This window comes from Siniperca chuatsi, linkage group LG22, assembly GCF_020085105.1.
Source record: "Siniperca chuatsi isolate FFG_IHB_CAS linkage group LG22, ASM2008510v1, whole genome shotgun sequence".
Classification (NCBI taxonomy): domain Eukaryota; kingdom Metazoa; phylum Chordata; class Actinopteri; order Centrarchiformes; family Sinipercidae; genus Siniperca; species Siniperca chuatsi.
Window position 1 is genome coordinate 11345733 of NC_058063.1, and position 19607 is coordinate 11365339.

At 39.7% G+C, this 19607-nt stretch overlaps 1 protein-coding gene across 12 annotated transcripts in view; it reads left to right on the plus strand.

The window, feature by feature from the left end:
* LOC122870064 (adhesion G protein-coupled receptor L3-like) overlaps positions 1–19607 on the plus strand; it is a 214476-nt gene that overhangs the window by 47951 nt on the left and 146918 nt on the right. For all 12 annotated transcript variants that reach the window (XM_044183768.1, XM_044183778.1, XM_044183779.1 and 9 more), the window contains exon 3: positions 13734–13955. In XM_044183768.1, the coding sequence (XP_044039703.1) occupies positions 13901–13955 (55 nt within the window). In that variant the 5' untranslated portion in view covers positions 13734–13900. The remainder of the gene's footprint in view (positions 1–13733; positions 13956–19607) is intronic.

Consider the following 19607-nt stretch of genomic DNA (forward strand, 5'->3'; position numbering starts at 1 on the left):
GATAGTGATATTAGTGACGCTTCAGAGGATGCTTCTTTTTGAGCATTTTGACTGAAAGCACAGTGACAGTTTTTCATTATTCTGTGAATGTGTCTGACTTAATCTTGTGTTTTACTTTTAGTTTAGCCAGACCTTCAATTTAATTATTTGGGTACAAAGACGCATGAGTAATAATCTTTTGTTTTGCAGCAAAATCTTGCTATGCGAGCCAGGTTTCTCTTAATCTCTTTCACAATACACAATGTCGTTTCCTACCCTGTCTGTGGCACTCCGCCCCAAGCCTATTGGTTCCTACTGAAGATATAAATCTTTAAATTCACAAATATACATTCACTAATATATAGTTACAATTTAAAAAAAAAAGCTAAGTAATTTCCTAAAACAGCTAGTCACTGTAGTTTTTAATATGGAAGACACTACAGCTTGGCATTTGGAGTTTCTTATTTTTGGCTGTTAATGTTTTAAAGACCCTTAATGTGAATGTTAGCAGTGAATTATACAAAACTGCACTGAAGGAAACCTCCCAAGTAAAATGGGCCCAGTGATATACTTATACTCGCACACAAGGCTATAACATTTACATTTTTAAACTGATGTGATTCGGATCTACCATTCACATGGATTTAAGTCTCCCCATTGGCTGCATCACATTACTCATTTTTCAATCTCAGTTTGGAAGAATCCATCAAATTTGATGAAGCCTCTCAAACTCAAGATGGTAACAGATTTTTAGAGAGAAGACAGCCCCTGTACTGGGAGTTCTAAGTCATCTGTTAATCAGAGACAACCATAATTATGCTAGTTGTGAGGCGGTTTCCTCATTTCTCAATTTGTATGCCCAGCATTGCCAAGAGTTGCCTAACTATACCCATTCTGAAATTCTTGACATGAGCATTGTGGTGTTGGCTGCTGTTGCAATATTTCCACCCCTCCCGATGGACATATTGGGTAATAAATATGAGATCCACCAGTACTGTCTCACACAGATGATGTTATTAGACTAGCCAGCCTGAGGCATCAGCTGTGTGTATTGGACGTCTGTCAAAGCAGAGTCCTCCCCTCCCCCCTCCAGACTCTCCCCTGTGCTGAAACCAGCTGGTTGAGGAATTGCATGCCAGACTTGTGGAGTGTCCCAGAGACCCCTCTTTGCTCTGTGTCTAAGTCAAAAGAAAGAGTCTGGCATTGAAATAGACTCCCCCTGCACTCATGATATAGAAAAAAATCTCTGTTGCCTTGGCCAGCTTCATTGGGGAATCAAGGTGGGGGTGGATTGCAAAGGGGTAGTGGGTAGGATAGAGTTTCAAAGTTTCCTTTAAAGGTGGTCCCCCACACTCTCTCGATGGCCTGTTGTGCAGGTTGAATAACATTCCAGTGTCGGATTGATACAAAAATGAAATGAGGAGAATGAAAAGAGAAAGGAGGGAGGGGTGGAAAGTCTCCTTCAGTTGAGCTTTGGGCACACCACTGTAAGTATGGGATAGAGGTGGCTGACAGGACTCCCCAGAAATGGAGTCAATACTGTTCTGTCTGTGAGGGTGTGAGGTTCTGGATCAAAGAGGATCATTAGCAATGCAAAAAGAGCCACTGTGAGATTGGCATCAGTGTCAAAATGATTCAACACTGACGCCATGAGTCAGTACACAACCCTAAGATTTTCAAAATTTACAACAAACGGGAATGCAGATGGACATTGAGGCATCACATTTTTGTCTAACAGGTTTTTTCAAAAGGCAGGGTTGTCATTCTGAGAGCCTACATCCACAGTAGCAGCTGGGAGGCTGGATTTAGGCATAGCGGTGCTATGATAAATGCTAACATCAACGTGATAACATGCTCTTAATGATGATGCCAGCTGATGTTTAGCAGGGGTAGAAGCCGAAACGTCTTGATTCTGAAAACAGTGTCCAGATGACTACGACTGAAACCTTTTCTACGATAGCAGGGGTAATGTTTACCAGGTTCAACATCTTAGTTCATCGTGTTAGCATTTGCTAATTAGCACCAAACGCAAAGTACAGCTGAGGCTGATGGGGATGTCATCAATTTTGCAGGTATTTGGTTCTAAACTAAAATACTGTCAACGTTAAAATTTTGACCTGATGACAGTGCTAAAAAAAGAAAATTTCATTGTAATCCATCCTATAGTTGTTGATATGTTTCAGTCTGGACCAAAATGGTTAACCAAATGACCGCAAAGACACTATAAAGATTGTTAAATGGGTTTAAAATAAAAACCTAGCTGGATGACTTCTCTTTAAAACCTTACGGGCCAATCTTTTTGGCCAAATGAAATACAGGTTGATCCCAGAGACCTCTTAGCATTGATATGCTCAATATTGATTGTTAAAAGGCCAGTGCCATCAACCGAGAGGCCTCTGTTATCCCGTTGGCATAAACAGGAGGCAGTCTCATTTAAAATGCCTGTGCTCCGAGTGGGTTTGTGAATTTTCCACATATTTGGGGTGCAGTACTGTGGAAAGTCAAAAGCAGTTAATGACTTACTTGCTTTCATCCGCTCTGTGGAGAGGGCAGAATGGTGTTTGTAGCTGTGGTGTAAGTGAACGAATAACATTACACCAGAGTGCAATTAGGACTTGGATCTGGGTCACAAGTCGTGATGATTCTACGCAATGTCAGTTAAAGTGTGTTTTAGAGAGACGGAGAAAGAAGAAAGGAAAGAGCAGGAGGTTGGAGATGCGAGAGAATTTGAGGGAGCAACTGTGTAAGAACATTTGTCATAGAATAAGAAAGTGTGTGTATGCACTTGCCCTGTCTTCCACAGTGTATCCCAGCAGCCAACAAACACACAATATTACATTTTCTACAGAGGATCTGGGTGCAAACCCTATTATTATGCTTTCTAGTCCAATCATTCCGCAATTGTTAGGCCCTCCAGGTCCATCTATCCAAACCCCTTATTTGAATCCATATTGTGCATTTTTAATTCTTGGACTAAAGGCTGTAACAGCCTGCCCAATGTAGCAGCCCGTAACAGTGTGTATGCATGTGTACATGTGTGTAAGCTCCAATCACAGCACCGTAAAAGCCGTGGTTTACAGTCTGTTCCTGTACTCTGACATTCGCTAACTATCCCCAACCGTTATGTGGCTGCCTCACCCCGGGAGACCTCCGCTTTTAGATTTAGAAAGGTTGCCTGCTGAGTCCAACCCAAACACATTCTACCGCTCAGCCAAGAGACACGGGGCAAGGTCACTGGATTGTGTGTGTGTGTGTGTTTTTCCCCGAAGTGTGTCTGAGTGCGTAAAAACACAAAGGCACACAGGTCACAGAGTGTCCTCTCCTCCTCCTCCCCCCCGCGTACTACATCTACTCTTTGTTCATGTTTTGATTTGACACGTAAAACATCAAACTAACTCGCCTCCCCCATCACACTCTCACGCAGCACGGCTAGAACAACCATCGATGGCATCTACATGGTGTCAGTGTGGTTCTCTCTTTGTGGTCCCCAATTCACTTCATTAAATCCCTTGTGTTAGCAGATTTGTACTTCAAACTAAGTCTTTAATGGCTTAATTAGAATTAGTCAGCATCTAGTGAAATTAAACCAGTACATCCTAAATGGATTTTTTTTTGTAAATAGCTCAGCATGAGAGTCCATGCTGCTGAGTCTATTACACAAGTACTACATTAGTTGGAATCATGGTTTATGCGGCTGCAAGTCTCATGTCTTGCTTTTTCTTTTGTGTTCACTTACAGAGAATGTAATGAACTTAGAGGGCTGCAGGAAAAAAAAAAGTATATCAAGAAGGAGAAGAGAAGCTTACTTGAAATTCAGTAGACATTTAGATTGAGGTTGATATAACCTTGGGGGCTCCAGCTATCTCATCAGGTTTTAGAACTCATGGTAAGACCAGGCACCTCGAGACCAGTCGTGATTTGTCAGACCTGAGAGCATTTGCCTTGACAAGAGAGGAGAGTATTGCTCTCTTTGTCCGGAGACATACCCCATGAGGATGTTTGCCTAGACCAATCAGACTTTCATCAAACTCCATTCTACACTAGTCTGAGTGAGGACTGAGGGACCCCACAGCTTCGATACTTTACTCGGCAGGCACCTCTTCCCTGTGGCTTGGAAAAACAAAATACCTAATTATAGATGATTATTTCTGAGCATTTTGTGATAAGTTGAACTCAGGGAAGACAGGAGGAAGAAGTGTTGGCAACTAGTAGGGCTTTTTGGGGGGACCTGAACCATAATGATTCGGAAATGGTTCATAGGATCTTGGCTGGCAGCTGTTGCCAGTGTACTCTAGGTTGTTTCTTTTCACAGCGGCCTGCGTGGGCTGACTGTGAAGTGTCCGTGAAAACCAGCAACAAAAACAGTTTAAAATGAAAATGGTTTTACTTTTATTTCTCTGAATACCTTGTAGTATTATACATATTCTTCCTCCACTTTTGAACTTTTCAATTTTGAGTTGAAAAGTCGGCCCTCGAGCGTTCTTCCAGGCATTCACAAGTTTATTCTTGCTCGCTAATCGATCACTCCAAAGCAAGGTCACTGAGGTCCTGACAAGAGATGCTCTCTCACATTTCAGCCTGTATTTTCTAAAAGCTAAAGTAAAAACACAAGAGGAGCCTGCAAAGCAATTCACCATGATGACCCTTGACCTCTGTGTCAACTATGTGTGGATGACTATTTACCTTTAAACACCAGGTGAATATGAACGCCTGATTCAACAAGGAAATGGACCATTGTTGACCACAAAGAACAAGTCTGGAGTGGATGGAATGTTTGCTCAGTTTTTTCCCCTTACATTTTTCAACCTTTTAACATTTTCTTTGAGTCTTTTATATAGATGTGCTATGTACTTTAAAGCCTATTTTAAGTCAGTTTTTCCAGTCAGGCTGATTTACTCTCATTCAGGTCAAAGCAGCATAGCAAATAAGCTGGTGAATGTAGACCAACACTCTGAATGAGTGATGTTTTGCAGAGTTGCCAGAACACTGGTATGATATTAAGTTCAAGCCATGTTTAGGATTGGGAGCAAAGGTTAACTCACAGTACAAGACTCATTCACTCATGATACAGCTAGAGATAAATAAAGATGGCACAGCTACAGGAATATACCATGTATTGGAAGACAATATATGCAAGACAGTCATTCCTAAAAATAAAAAAAAGCCAGAATTATTTATATATTGTATTTAAGTGATTTCAGTCCCACAGACAACTGAGGTTAAAAGCTGGACAAAGAAACGATCACAAAAGAATGCATTTCAGTATTTGTGCCAGTGAATCAATAATGTCTTTCAACAAAATACACCACAATATATTGCTGCATCGATTATTTGTTCACACTTTCATATTGATATTTGCACATTCAGGAACACTGCTAGGACCAGGACATTTCAGACAATAATAGGCAGAGCAGGTTCTAACAAAAGATGTCAGCAGTTAAGCCTCAATGAAAGGGCCCTTCAAGTGTTTGGCAGTGTAGCAGTGAATCTTTTTTCCCCACTGTGTTCACAAATTATACTGTCACTATAATCCTTACAGGGTGTAACTCATTATAATAAGATAGTTTTTGGAAATATATTTAAAATGTTATGTCATGTAAGAGTAAAATGATCTCAATAATACATCAATAATGGAATGCAGGATCTGGTAAAAAAAAAAATCTAACATTTCTGTAATTTAAAGCGAGATTATGTAACTTTACAAAGACGAAATGTTACATTAAATTTCTTACTAATAAAAGTTGAACCCATAAGCAATAAAAGGCTCACTTTCTTAATTCAACATATTGAGGGGGTTTGCTGCTACAGCCTTACTTGGTCTGGTATGACCAGTAGTATGTTAGTTAACTTTATACTTTGCCGAATAATACACTCGTCTCTACTTGTGCTATCGTACTTTACTGTTGCGTTTCCTGTTAACATTAAATAGTATCCTGTAATTGTCATTGGTCTTCATAGTGGCTGCTGCCCAGCAAAAGTTACATAGGCTCACTAAGTCTAAAGAGCTTTTAGCTTGTTTGCGCAAGTATTACCTGCAATAAATGGGTAAACTACCTGGTGAGCAAATAATGACGCGGCAGTCAATTATCTGAATTGCCTGAAACTGAGTTTCTGATTTCTATCCCTGCCTTTCCTTAGTCAATGGCTTTGCTAATGTTTTCCACTTCTTTCCAGCTTTTCATTTATATGTATGAATTGAACATTTAGTGGACATTGATGGATACATAAGCATACACACACCTGCCTTCTGTTCAAACCACTGGATCTCCCCCCCGCCTCTCCCGCTCTGCCTCTTATTTAGCTGTGAGTGGAGTCCAGGTGGAACCCATTTGAATTCCCTGTGGTCATGACCACTGTGGTTGCTTGTGACACAGTCATACCTCTCATTTCCAGACCATTTACAACATATTCTTGCCATCGGTAATGCTTGTGCTACAATCATTATGCCACCTAGACACACCATAGCAATTTGTGGTCAAAAACACTAACACAGACATGCCGGACCAGATGGAAGGCAGAATTAACATTGTAATCAAGCATGTATTGAGTGCATGCAGCATGATACATTATGTACTTTTGTGCATCATATTTGCCTAGCCAGGGATGCTATGCAATTCATGTTTCAAGATTTCATTATATTCTGTGCACTTGGCTCAGCATCAGATAATGATATTGAAATGCATGCACCATTGGGATCAGTGTTATTGACATTGGAATTTGCTGTACCCCTGATTCAGAGGCTGAGCTGAAATTGCTGTTGTTTTTTGTGTGTGTGTGTGTGTGTGTGTAATTTTTTTTTCTCCCTTCTCAAATGAAGGAATGAAGTGTCTATGGGAAAATTATGCAAATGCAGTTAGAGGGAATACAAAATGCAGGGAAATTGAGACCTGAAAAAGTCAAATACAAAATAAAAAGAAAATAAATTGCTGTGTTTTCTGAGCAGATACCCTCCAAACATGGCTCGACCGAGTTCAGGCTGTGCTGAAAATGATAGCAGTAATTAGAAAAATGGCTTGGTTCGGCTTTGTTTCACGTATGAAAGGGTGTGGCCTGTATTGTGTTTCTTTGTATGCTGTAGAGCTCATAGTTACAGTGCTTCATGTGGTTTGCAACTGTCCATATGTTGTCCATTTTGAAAACATCCACAAGAGGTCTGTGTTAGATGTACGGTCTGTTAGCCAAACAGAATTAACCAATTATCATCTTATTCAGATGTATTTATAGCTTCAACTGAGTTTCTACACAGCTACAGCCTCTCTAGGTGCTCTGTAAGGCTATACGTGCTTTGAGCTAAATGGTAACATCTGCATGCTAACATACTCACAATGGCAATAGTAACGTGCTTATTTTAAGCAGGTATAATGTTTAACATGGTCACCATCTAAGTTTGCCAATGGTTGTTGAGACATTTCACTCACAATACTGTCAGCTTGCTCTTGTCAGCATAACACATTGGCATTATACTGATGTCGCTGTCTAAAAAGAAATCCATACAGTGCGTGGAATTTACCTTTGAGGTCACAGTGTTTAAAATCCATATACAATATCTCTTTCTTTGTTATATGGCTGTGAAAATTGGGAGTCTTTTTGCTAATGCACAATGCAGTTTAGTCCCCTGCAGTCATATAATGTGCCGCCTTTTAGCTCACATCCAAAATCAAGCCTGGCCTCATAATGATTTGCAGTGTTTGTGAGCACAGCATGCCAGTTGCTCCTGGTAGGTGATTAATGGCCAACAGGTAAGGTTGTCATGGTAACCTACCCACCTGAGCCACTACGTTGGATTTATGGATTCATGACCTTCAAATATCAGCTAATTTCCTCTTCCTTTACATCTTCATCTCTGTCTTTTATTTGCTGTTTTTTAAATTAATCAATGAATCCATTTCATCCATCTTTCCCATTTATTTCACAGAATTCTCTTTCTCTCTGTCTGTCCTCCCACCCTCTTATCCTCCATCCCTCAATCTTTTACATTCCTCCCTTTCCCAATACTTGATAATCCATCCCTCTCTCTTTCCTGTCCTGCCTAGTACCCCGCCTCTTCCTCTCTTTCTGCCTTTGTCTGGGATACATTTGTGCTGCATTAGGCGAGATATGCTGAGAGCGAAAAAAAGGGAGGATAGAAAGAAGGAAGACGTGGAAAATGGATAGTGTCTGAGCTTTGCATTATAATGGAGAACTGTCTCAAGGCAGATTTGCCCTGCCTTTAAATGATGCATCTATCTGCATTCATTCACCCGACTGTACGTCCACTCAGGCCTTTGTGCTTTTTTTTTCTGTCCCTTGTGGGAATATAACGCATCCCTATTGTAAGCTTGTGTACTGTTAAATATTTGTAATGGTAATTTGTTTTATTTGTTTTGTAGCTAGGTTTTTTTTATTGTGTGTGCAAGTAATTTCCTCTAATGGATTGTGTTTCTATTGTCTTGCATATGGGAAGTGTTTTGTGTGTCAGGAGGGGTTGCAATGCCTTTGTGCGCATGGAAGGGAGAAGGGACCATCCCATTATTTAACCCAAGCCATCAGTCACACTCAACAAGCCTATCATATAGGACCATTCAGAGACTGTGCAGGCTAAAGTTAGCACTATTATCTGCCTGTCACTGGCTAGCTGTGTTGGGGTCCCTTGTGGCAAACCAGTTGTATGAGTGAATGCCTTGCTGCTCACGTTGTCAAGCTCCAGGGATGCGCACAGTGCCTTAAAAGAGCACTCTCCATTTACCTTCGGTTTTTCACGCCTTTCAAGTCGCATTAGAAAAGCATGATTTTGACATTTCCGCTGTGTTTAGTATTATAAAATTGGCTGCCCAATTTTAAACCATGAGCATAGTTTGGAGGCCCAACCAAGTAGAAAAAATAATCTTTAACTCTAGAAGGAGAGGATCATCTCTGTTTTAATCATCTCAGCTCATCTCCTAACATTTCCGAGTGAGTGCTCATCAATCAAACTGTACGCAGACAGTGTGCTTGATTAATATTCATTTTATATGAGACACTTCATTTGCATAAACACACTGTCTCATAAAAAGTCCTCCCTGCTGGTGTGATAAGCATCTGGACATGAAACAATTGAAAATCTGAGACATGGTACTTAACCCGGAAACACGATCCCACTTCATTACATAGTGTTACGTGGGAGGGCTTCAAGCAGGCATGACTAGTAACATCATACTTAATATGCCCCCATCAGATAACACTGAGGATCAAGTTTCACTTTGTTGCAGAAGCATTGTATGTAACGCGTCTTGATTAATGAAAGTCATCTTTGGTTTCCTTAGGTTAGAAAGCAACAGATGGAGAAATGCCCTCAGGTGGTGCTGTGCAGCAGTGTGATGGCTATGTCACCGTTTACATTCAGGTTACAGAGATGAGAGCAGTGCACGTAAAGAAATCTGTATCCATCATTAAAAAGATTTGAAATGAAAATGTCTAGACACTGCTGACCTGAAAGTAAAATTAGGAATCATCTGACAAGATTTGCTGATTAAAAACATGTCCAGATATATTTCAGCTACCATTTAAAAATGCATACAGGCTTGGGAAGTAACACTCTTTATGACAATCATATCAGTAAAGATGAAACAATTACTCGATAAGTCAGTTGACAGAAAAATAATCAACTTTTTTAAGCACCTTTTTTGATAATTGATTAATTGTTTCAGTAATTTTTCAAACAAAAATGCCAAACCTTCCTTTGTTCTAGCTTCTCAGTTGTCAGTATTTGCTGCTATTCTTTGTCTTACGTGATTGTAAATGGAAGATTTGTGGGTTTTGGACTGTTGGGCAGAAAAAACAAGCAATGTGATGACATCACCTTGGGCTTTAGGAAATTAGTGGGAATTTTCCACTATTTTCTGACATTTTATAGGCCAAATGATTAATTGATTAATCGAGAAAATAACCGTCAGACTAATCGAGAATGAAAACGCATTGGCAAATGGCTATAGGTACGGTTGGGCAATATAATTATATACACTGTGAGGCAATAGAAATTTGCCAACAGTTTTTTGATTTATCTACCTCTTTAATATCTGTAGTTGTATTGTGGGGCAATGTTACAAATCAATAAGCAAGACTGCTTTATGGCCATATTGGATTAACAGGATTTTTGCATCAGTGTGTTGGAATATCCTAATTTTTCAGGTATTGAATTCACTGGTTTAAGCAAAAACATACATTTACATTTGGTTATTTTATTTCTAAATGGTGCCTCAATTGAATTTAAATTATTATATTGTGATACATATTTATGTTCAATATCAAATTACGTTTAGGATGGTAAAATGTTTCACCCATCCCTAGCAACAATACTGTACCACTAAGACCTGTTTTATTGTAAATTGTATTACACTATCACATGATGTTCTGCCACTCCATTACATGGGGGAATGGAAAAAGGATTCGGAAATAATGCGTTACAGTTGAAATTTCGATGAAAACCTTTAATAAAGTACAAAAATAGTACTCCCGATAATCGCAGGATTTTTCATGACCCCCTCATTCTTCTTTCAGAATGGATTTGGCTTCTTCTTTTAGAGCCAGAGCAGGTTGCAGTGATGCTGCTCAGCAATCACATTGAAGAGGCAGTGACTCATATGTCAACTAGTTGTTTATTTAAATATGAAAAGTACATGTAAAAAGCAAATAACGCTGAAATCTCATATTCTCATATTTATACTCACACGGGTCTCATTGAACACCTTTCCGGAAATGCGTTTTTATCATTTGGAATATTGAATGTATATTTGAACTTGTACCACGTGTGAGAAAACTTCCTATGTGTTTTCTTTGGCATTTTTAGTCTCCGTTACTTACAAGCCCCTTGAATACAGCCTTAATTTTGGATCCAACTGTCTATATCACCCAGCTCCGTTTAGCTTTAACTAGATAGAAAAGTCAATTAATTAAATCTGTCAGGTTTCATCTGAGCCCGTTGGCACGCGCACGATTGCTAAAATAATAAAAACAACATCATCACTGATTAGAAAAAGTAGTTCTGCAGGAAACAGCAAGGCAGTAATGAAGAAGTCTCCTTGATGTGGCTGAGAACACAAGCTGTGGTCGCTGCTAGGCCCGCTAAATGTTGGCCAGCTTATCTTAGGGAGTTATCCAAAATCCCCCCTCAGAACAAGTACCCTTGAAACGTCAGCACCATAATGTATCATCAGGCTCCTTCTGGAATACAAGACGAGTTGGCAATGCCGGACTACCGCTCTGTCTTATTTTTATTTTTATTTTTTTACTTCCTCTTTCTTTTTTTTTAAATTGAACTGGGTCCAAGCCCTTCTCATAAATATGCATTTATGATGTGTTCTTTTTTTCTGCGGTTGATAGCAGTTCCTGTACCTAAGCCCACACGTTATTTTTCTCCGAGCAAATTAACAACTGTGATAATGAAGTGTGTTTCATTTTATGTGATAATTTCAAAGTTAACACCTGTGCATGTAGTTTCTGCTTTGTTGGTTGTGCTGTGAGATATGGCGCATAGAGTCTCACTCACAAACACACACAGATACTTACACGGTCACACAAGGGAGCTACAAATTCTCATTGTCTTCCGCTATAGAAACAGCCTTTATCTCTTGCTACTTCCTCCTTGCATGTTTTTGTGACAGTATGGGTGCAAAACTGACAAAAAAGCCATATGCCAATATTCATACAATGGAAATAAGTGATAGATCATCTTGTCAGTAATATATTTTCAACATGTTGTTGTGCCTGTGCCTCCTTTTTAGTCTGTATCTCTGCCACCAATTTAGAAGTTGTCCGACAGCATAAACTTCAGGTCCAATTTGCCACTTGGACAGTGTATTAGAATGTGATTATTCCTGGATTAATGTATTTTTTTTTTGTCAAGGGAGTCACAGTATCTGATTTGATGTCATATTTAATTTAACTCTCCTGCAGCTGTCAGAGCATTTTATTAAAATCGCTGTTTACTCACAAGGATATTTCTTTCATCAAATGCACTCTTTAACATTGCTATTTTAATGTCTTAAAAGTCCTGCCATCATATATATATATATATATATATATATATATATATATATATATATATATATATATATATATACACACACACACACACATTGAAGGAATCAACAATACAGTAGATGTGGTTCAGACAAGGTGTTCAAGCTCTAGTTTTGTTTCACTCATGGCCTTCTGCCAAGACTTTACTGATGAGCACACCGACTTTTAACCTCTTTAATATTGCCCAAATGGTCTGTTTATGCAGAGTCTTATGATAGGCTTGCTGCCCTTCTCTTAAACCCATTAATATCTGCTCAAAAAAACAATCTGATTAATTCTAGTGTAGGATTTTTGAATTGGGATTATGAGCTAGATTTTGAGATGGGGAAATGTCACTGCTAGTGACATAAGAAGCATAACTCCATACGGGGATGGATGTGGAGAGTCTGATGAAAGGAAGGAGGTGTATTTAAAATGTAGTGTTGGTATAATTTGAGGTTTTTATGTCAGTCAGCTTCCCTAGTGCCTTGTCCTTTGATGCAGTGCTCACGTTTTGACCTTTGTAACCAGATTTTCTGGCGTCCCACAATGGAATTAACTCCCTGCAATATTAAATGCAGTATGGACTGCCTAATGTGCAAGGATTATGCCTGGGTAGAGGATGGCAGCATTGTGTGCGCTCTTTGGCTTGTATCATTTCGCAGAGATTATGTTTCTGCAGCAGATCATGGTTGAAACTGGATAATAGAGGGGTTTTGATTGCCTAATCATTCAGCTGATTTAACCTTAATATCATGATATGGGTTTGATGGGGATAATCTCATCAGAATATAGCTGAAAAGAAGTGTATCCTCGTTGTACATAGTTTTCTATATTTGTACTTGATTTATGAGATGTGGAGTTGCAAAGTTTCACGCACTGTTTTTTGAATATCTACACACCCTACACACCCCAAGTGTTAATCTCACAGCAGTCACAAACCAACACCCTGTTAATTGAATTTGAGGTTTGCAACTCATTTTATGTTAACTAGCAATAGCTTAGCGATGACTCCAGTGTAAGGAGTTCACTGGTGACGCCATGAGCTTAGAGGAGATCAAGCCTCATCTCGGGCTCATTCAGCTCTTCAGAGTGTATCTTGTTAGCCATTTTGCTGACTGGAATTTTGGAGCGAAGCACAGTAGTCGTTTCTTAGGAAGCGCAAATACATTCACAGGTGCAACAACTCAAACTGTGAAGTTATGGCTCATGCCCACAGGAAAGGGAAAACACCGCCGCGTTTCTTATGTCACTTACCATCAGGCCTCGCAAGAATACAAACAAGGTCTGGAGTACATATGCGCGTGCAAAGACGTACACAACATATACTCCATACACACGCATAGTTGTCCTCCAAAGCCCAAAGCAGCATGTGCTTCATCGCTCACTCCTTGTCTCTCTGTGGGAGTGATTTGTTGGTAAGGTGGAGGAGTTAACACATTATATGAGCAAAACATCAACAGCATATCCAAAAATACATTTTATGGTTTGCACTATCTTAGTGTTTGGTTGATCACACCCGGTATGAGTTCATCTGACTGGAGATTGAGCAACTTGCACTGTGTCACTTGAAGACAACTTCAAACCCACAATGCCATAAGGACTGCGCACAAGGATGATAAAGCCGCGGTGCATCCATCTGTTGTGTTTCTTCCTGGAAAAGACACACACTATTGTTTCTTTGTTCACTTAAAGTCTTCTGTTCAGCTAACATGTATGTTTTTTATTTGTTGTGACAGATTTTGGACGGCATCTGGCATCACAGCAACAGGACTTGTGGTCTTGTGGCCAGAGTGGCACAGTGGAGGGAGCCGTGCCATAAAGTAAGCACCCGATTCGGGCATTTGCCAGCAAAAGACTGACCTCATCTGGGACCTTCAGCAGCGGGCGGTAAGAGGAGGAGGCCATGTGGACCGCACGCCTGCTTGTCCTCGCCAGCCTCTTCGCACCAGCCGCTATGGGTAAGTTTGGCTCGTGCGTGTTTGTCTGCGTTTGTGTCTATGTGGACGTGCAGATGTGAGCACCCCTTGTTCTTTGTGACCGGCATGATTTGAAGCCGTATCAGAATTTCATCCTTTTGCTATTAAAGTGCCAGATTCAGCCAACGGCAATAAAGGCCTCTGACTTTATGTCTTCTTCTTTTTGGCGTCTATCTAGCTCCTCTCGCTAATTAGCAGTTTTTTACTCCCTAAACTCCCTAAAACTTTTTTCAACACTTATCTTATTTACACTCTCTGTCTATTTCTTTGTCTGATATCCTACCTATTTTTAGATCTGTCCCTCTTTCTCTTATCTTAGTCTCTTGCTCTCCTGGCAATGAACTCAAATTACTTTCAAAGAATCATTAACACTGCTTTGGCTTTGTGGCGCATGATTACTATAGCTAGAATTGCAGGAGGGGGAGAAAAAAATACTTCTTTTATCATTTCACGTATTAAGATCTTAAGATTAAGTTGCAAAGTCTTTCTTTTCCCTTGCCTCGGTAAACGGAAACCGCCGTAGTTTCGCAGCATTTCCCTTTGGCCTTCTGTGGATTGTTTTAGAGGCAAACTAAATTAAGTCATTTAAATTCAAATTAAAAGACGTCGGTGTTCGGGTGGTTTGTGGGTTTGTGGAAGTGTGTGCGTGTGGATGGGGCAGTTGGTCACAATCAACTAGGGTTTAGATGTAGGGAGTGTTGGGAGCGGGGCAATAGCCCATAACAATGTTAATTTGATAAGGCTAAAACCATTAATGGGAGATTTGAAGCTAATTGAATTGTTTTTGTGCTGTGAATTCTACGCACCATCCAGTGCTAATGAAAGCACACTTTCCGGCATCGTTAGTTTTGCCTTAATGCTCAATAGAAAGATGTCAGGGGACAGCAATATGTCATGTATCTCTCTTTAGAGAGCTCTATTGACCAGAGGTTGAGACATCATAAGCCAGCTGATTTAGTAGTAGTCAGCCAAAATAGCCACTAAGACAGATTATGAGGACTAGAGGTTGCAAGTCGAACTGAAATTAAAATTAATTTTTGCTAAGAAATCATTATATATCCTTGGTGTTTGTTTTAACTTGTGTACTTATTTGGTGACTTTTTAAGAAAAAATGCACCCCCGACAGTGTTTCCCAGGGGTATGAATTTTTGGTTTCAATTGATGATGTGGGTACTGGTAATTAAATTGGTTCAATATCTGTATGGTTCGTAATATTGCTTCAACTCCAAAGGCTACACAGGCAGTTAACCATCTGTGATTTGAGCACTTCCAATGTGACATCGTGCCTCTATACGTTAACTCTGTCGTGACGAAAATCATGGAGTAATGTATGGAGTGCTGAAGTCACAGGGCTACCTGTTGTTGTCAGTTTTAACAGTCTGGTCATTTGCCCATGCCACAATTGGACTCATGAAAGAGAGATCGCTAACGCTAGCTAGACCCCCTTTCAATAATGTGGGCTAACGGTTGATAGCTAACGTTATGTGGGCTTTTTGAAAAAGGGGGAAAAAACATCTTGCATCAACGTTCGTAGCTGTACAGGACTATGACGTGCTCAAATGTCAATCCACCGCTGCCTTGGGAAATGCCTACCCATAAGCCAGAAGCTCACATGCTGGTTCCACAAATATATCAAAAACAACGGAAAATGCAAACAATAGCTGCAGCATTGCTGTAGTTTATATTTCCAGCATCTCTCAAAATAACTAGGTGAGATGGAGATATATAGTGCTCATACTTAAACATATATTTCTTTTCTTTCCACTCAAATATTTATTGGCAAGAGATTTGCAATATTACAAATATGTAAAAAAAAAAAAATAAAATAAATAAAAACAGCTATTGGTGGGTTAATTTGGTCACCATTCTGAGTGTTAAAATAACATCAATGTTCCCCATTTTCTTCCAGTTGTGCTTCTTCTAGTTTCAACATATGTATTAGTTTAAGATTTTTTCAACATTTACTTGCTGTTTTACCTGCTTTTAATATTATGTTAACTCTAACGAGTCGTAGTACAATTTATTCAGAGAAATTACAGAGATATAGTAACATACACCTACATATTCTTGTGTTTGCTGTAACCCTCAACATCAATTCCAAGGCACACAAACCCACACAGTTAGGAGTGACAGACAGGCAAGCATGCCCATGCAGACAGAACAGTATAGTAGATAGCCTGTGTGCAGTCAGTGTTATTGGTCCTTATTGTTTTAACCTCTTGATCTTGTATTTAATTAGCATTGACTCTAAAGTGCTGTCTACAGCAGCCGTGTCAATCACGCAGCATGTAAGCATCACTCGACCTATCCATGTGAATCTTCTGTCTGTCTGTCTGCTGCATTTTAGCTGCACTTTCAGACATTTTTTTAAAGAAGGGTACACAGTCTTCTAACTAGAAATCTATTGTCCAGCAGTGCCATCGGAACAAAAAGCATTTAAGCATGTCTTTGGATTATAGAGAGATGCATATTGATGGTCCATTTGGCTGGATAAACACTAACTTTAGGACAACCAGCCTCAGCCAATTAGAAAGTGTCATGGAGGATGGATGTGAAGTGGTTTAAAGAAGATGGACGTCTGAGAAATGCGGCTGAAACGTGTCCACTCTAGACACCAGTGTGAACAGCCAGTTTATTTGAAGGAATAAGTTGTGTTTTTGCACGTTATAGCCTTTTTACCACAAATCTAATATACTTTAGTGCAGTAATCCTTTTTCCAAGCATACCATAGTTTTCTGGATTTGTGACTGCATTTCCCTACCTTCCAGGCTGCCATTGCTTTTAGCTTATGTCAGTATGGTATGAAAAGGTAGGAAAAAGCATTCATCAATCTTTAAAGCAGTTTGAACGGTTTGGAAAATGGTCAGCAGCAATGCATGCATGATTTGTCATAAATGGGCTGAAACGTGCAAAAACACCTTCCCAGTCCTTTAGATCAATCATTCTGCTTTGTTACTCATACCCCAACAATCAATCACTCATAGATCCCCTATGAATAGGTGACATCAAACTGACAAACCGTCTAGTAGCTATGGTTTTTGGTGCTGTAACTAATGACCTAAAGGAACCACATTTGAGCATTTCGGGCTTGTTTGAACACCAGATTAAGTGGTTGACATCTCAAGTAAATAATTTGGCAGTTTTATTAGGAAAAAGCAATCATTTAACACCCAACCCAACCCTGATGCTATAAGCAGACATGACCAGATGTTGCCAGTAAATTGTTCCGCAGCTGGGGAAGCTTTAGTGGGAATATTCACCACGATGTCACTGTGCGTGTCTCCCTGAGAGCGTTGGAAATGTGTACTCCAGAGAATGCTGGCCTACTTCTGGATCTATAGTCCTTTTTGTCTATATACAGTCAGGCACAGGCATGCACCACACACATGTGCACAGATGAATGGAATCAGACACAGGGAAAAGCACTAGTTTCTGTTGACACACATGCTGCATTTCACATATAATAATCACAACATGTGTGCAGAAAAATTCACACACATGCACATATTGGAGCTGCACAGCATCCTGCCCTTTCTTGTCTTTATTTGTATGTCAACACGTATCCAGCTGTCCAGCAAATGAGGAATATTTCTGGACAAGCATCACAGCAGCGAAAAAAAAGTCAATGATAGATTGCAGCTTAAGGAGCGGTGGGCATGTGTGGCTGTATGGGTGGAGTTATGTGTATTTTGTTTGTCTGTTGCCTTGTGTATGGGCTTGCATGTGATCCTTTTGTGTGTGTGTGTGTGTGTGTAAATATAGCTACAAAGTCCTGCAAGATTAATAAAAGGTTCTATCACAGATGCAGTCACTGGGTTGAAAAATAAGTAAAACACATCCTTGTCATTGTTTTGGTAACAGTGAATAACAATAGAAAAGCAATGTCCCAAACACTCTGGCCATGCCTGAGCAGCACATTAATCATGCGTTTCTGTGCATGTAAAATGTTCTAGGAAAGATTTTATATTCATTCCATTTAATACCACCCCATGGATTCGGAGACATAGCCGCTATAATGGATGACAGCTCGTGGACCAATCCAAGAGACGAAAGCGTGAAGTCTGAACCATATTTTTCATGGTCAGATACTAGTTCATACATCAAGCCTGGAAGCAGATATCGTCCTTCCGGGGGGGGGTAGGTGCGTGATGGATGAGACAGCAAGCCAGATGTGTGCCCAGCGCATCTGTTTAGCATATGTGTGTGTTTGTAGGTTTTTGAAGCTCTCAGAACAGCGTCAGGTAAGTGGCAGTTCTGCAAAAGTGTGTAGAAAAAATGAACATTTAACGTCCATCTTGCTTTTCCCTATCCCTTTCTTTCATTCACGCAGCCCTGTACTCTCTTGCAGAGCTTACACAAAGTCAAATCCAAGCCAACATGCACCTTACAAACACCCTCTGTTGCTCACGTTGAGGTATCAGCACCAATATGCTAAGGTTAGCTGTATCTAACCAAACAAGCACATTAAACTCCAACGTCAGTCTCACTGTTCCCGTACCCGATGCACTTAATTAATCTCCTTGTGCCAGGGAGCCGGCTCCATCCGCCAAGGCATCCCTGGATTTACCTAATTTGCTTAATTAATTTAACAAATGATTTATTTGAGCTCATATTTCAAAGCGAGAGAAAGTTCGTTGTAGCCTACTGAGGCATGTACTGTTTTGTTGTGACTGTGAGGTGCCTCTTGAAGCATTGAAAATAAGTGAGCTTTGAAGTGGGTAGATGTCAATCATTCATTTGCAGCGGCATAATGTACAGGCAGATACAGCACTTCAGTGCAGCTGTAAAATATATATGCATCTGTATGCAACATTAGATTAACTTAAATTAAATAACTTTTAACAGTGTCTGTGTTTTTGTGAAGGTGAAGTAAGGGGATGATTAGCGTTACGTTGTTTCACTCTGGTGAAAGTAAACCCTCAGCTTTGTTTTGTACAGCTCAATGAGAAGAAAACAAGTTTTATATATTTTGAGGTGTAATATGAGTGGGTGATGGAAGGCTTAAAGTTACAGATGTGGGCCAACTACCAACTGATTCCCAACCAATAACTACGGGTGAGGTGCAGGTGAACAGGGTACTTAATTCCAAATTGGTAAAATGATGGTCCCTAGTTGTTTGGCAGGTGTTTACTCCTATTTACGTCTTTGACTCCTATTCAGTTCTTTTATGTCTGTCTTTTGTTTTAGATTATTGTGGCCACTTGTAATAAGATACATACATTTTAATTATTTTTTGCATGGCTGGGTGAGTCAGTACTATGCTCATACTACATGTACAGTATATTTTGCATATACATACAGCGCATGTCATACAATACAAAGGACATGAACTGCTAAATTACTTTATACAAAACACATGTATTATATTTGTGTGACCGTGGCCATAAATTGTGTAAGACATAACACGCAAAAAAACATTGAATGTTCATATACAAAACGTATAATTCTGCATTTCTTTACTTTTAGGAGTCTTAGACCAAAATAAATGCTAACGATAGCACGGCAACATGCTGACAATGATAAGCAGGTAATGTTTAGCATGATCACTATCTTAGTTTAGCGTGTTAACATGCTGACATTTGTAAATTAGCACAAAACACCAAATGTTGGAATGTCATTAGTTTTGCAAGTATT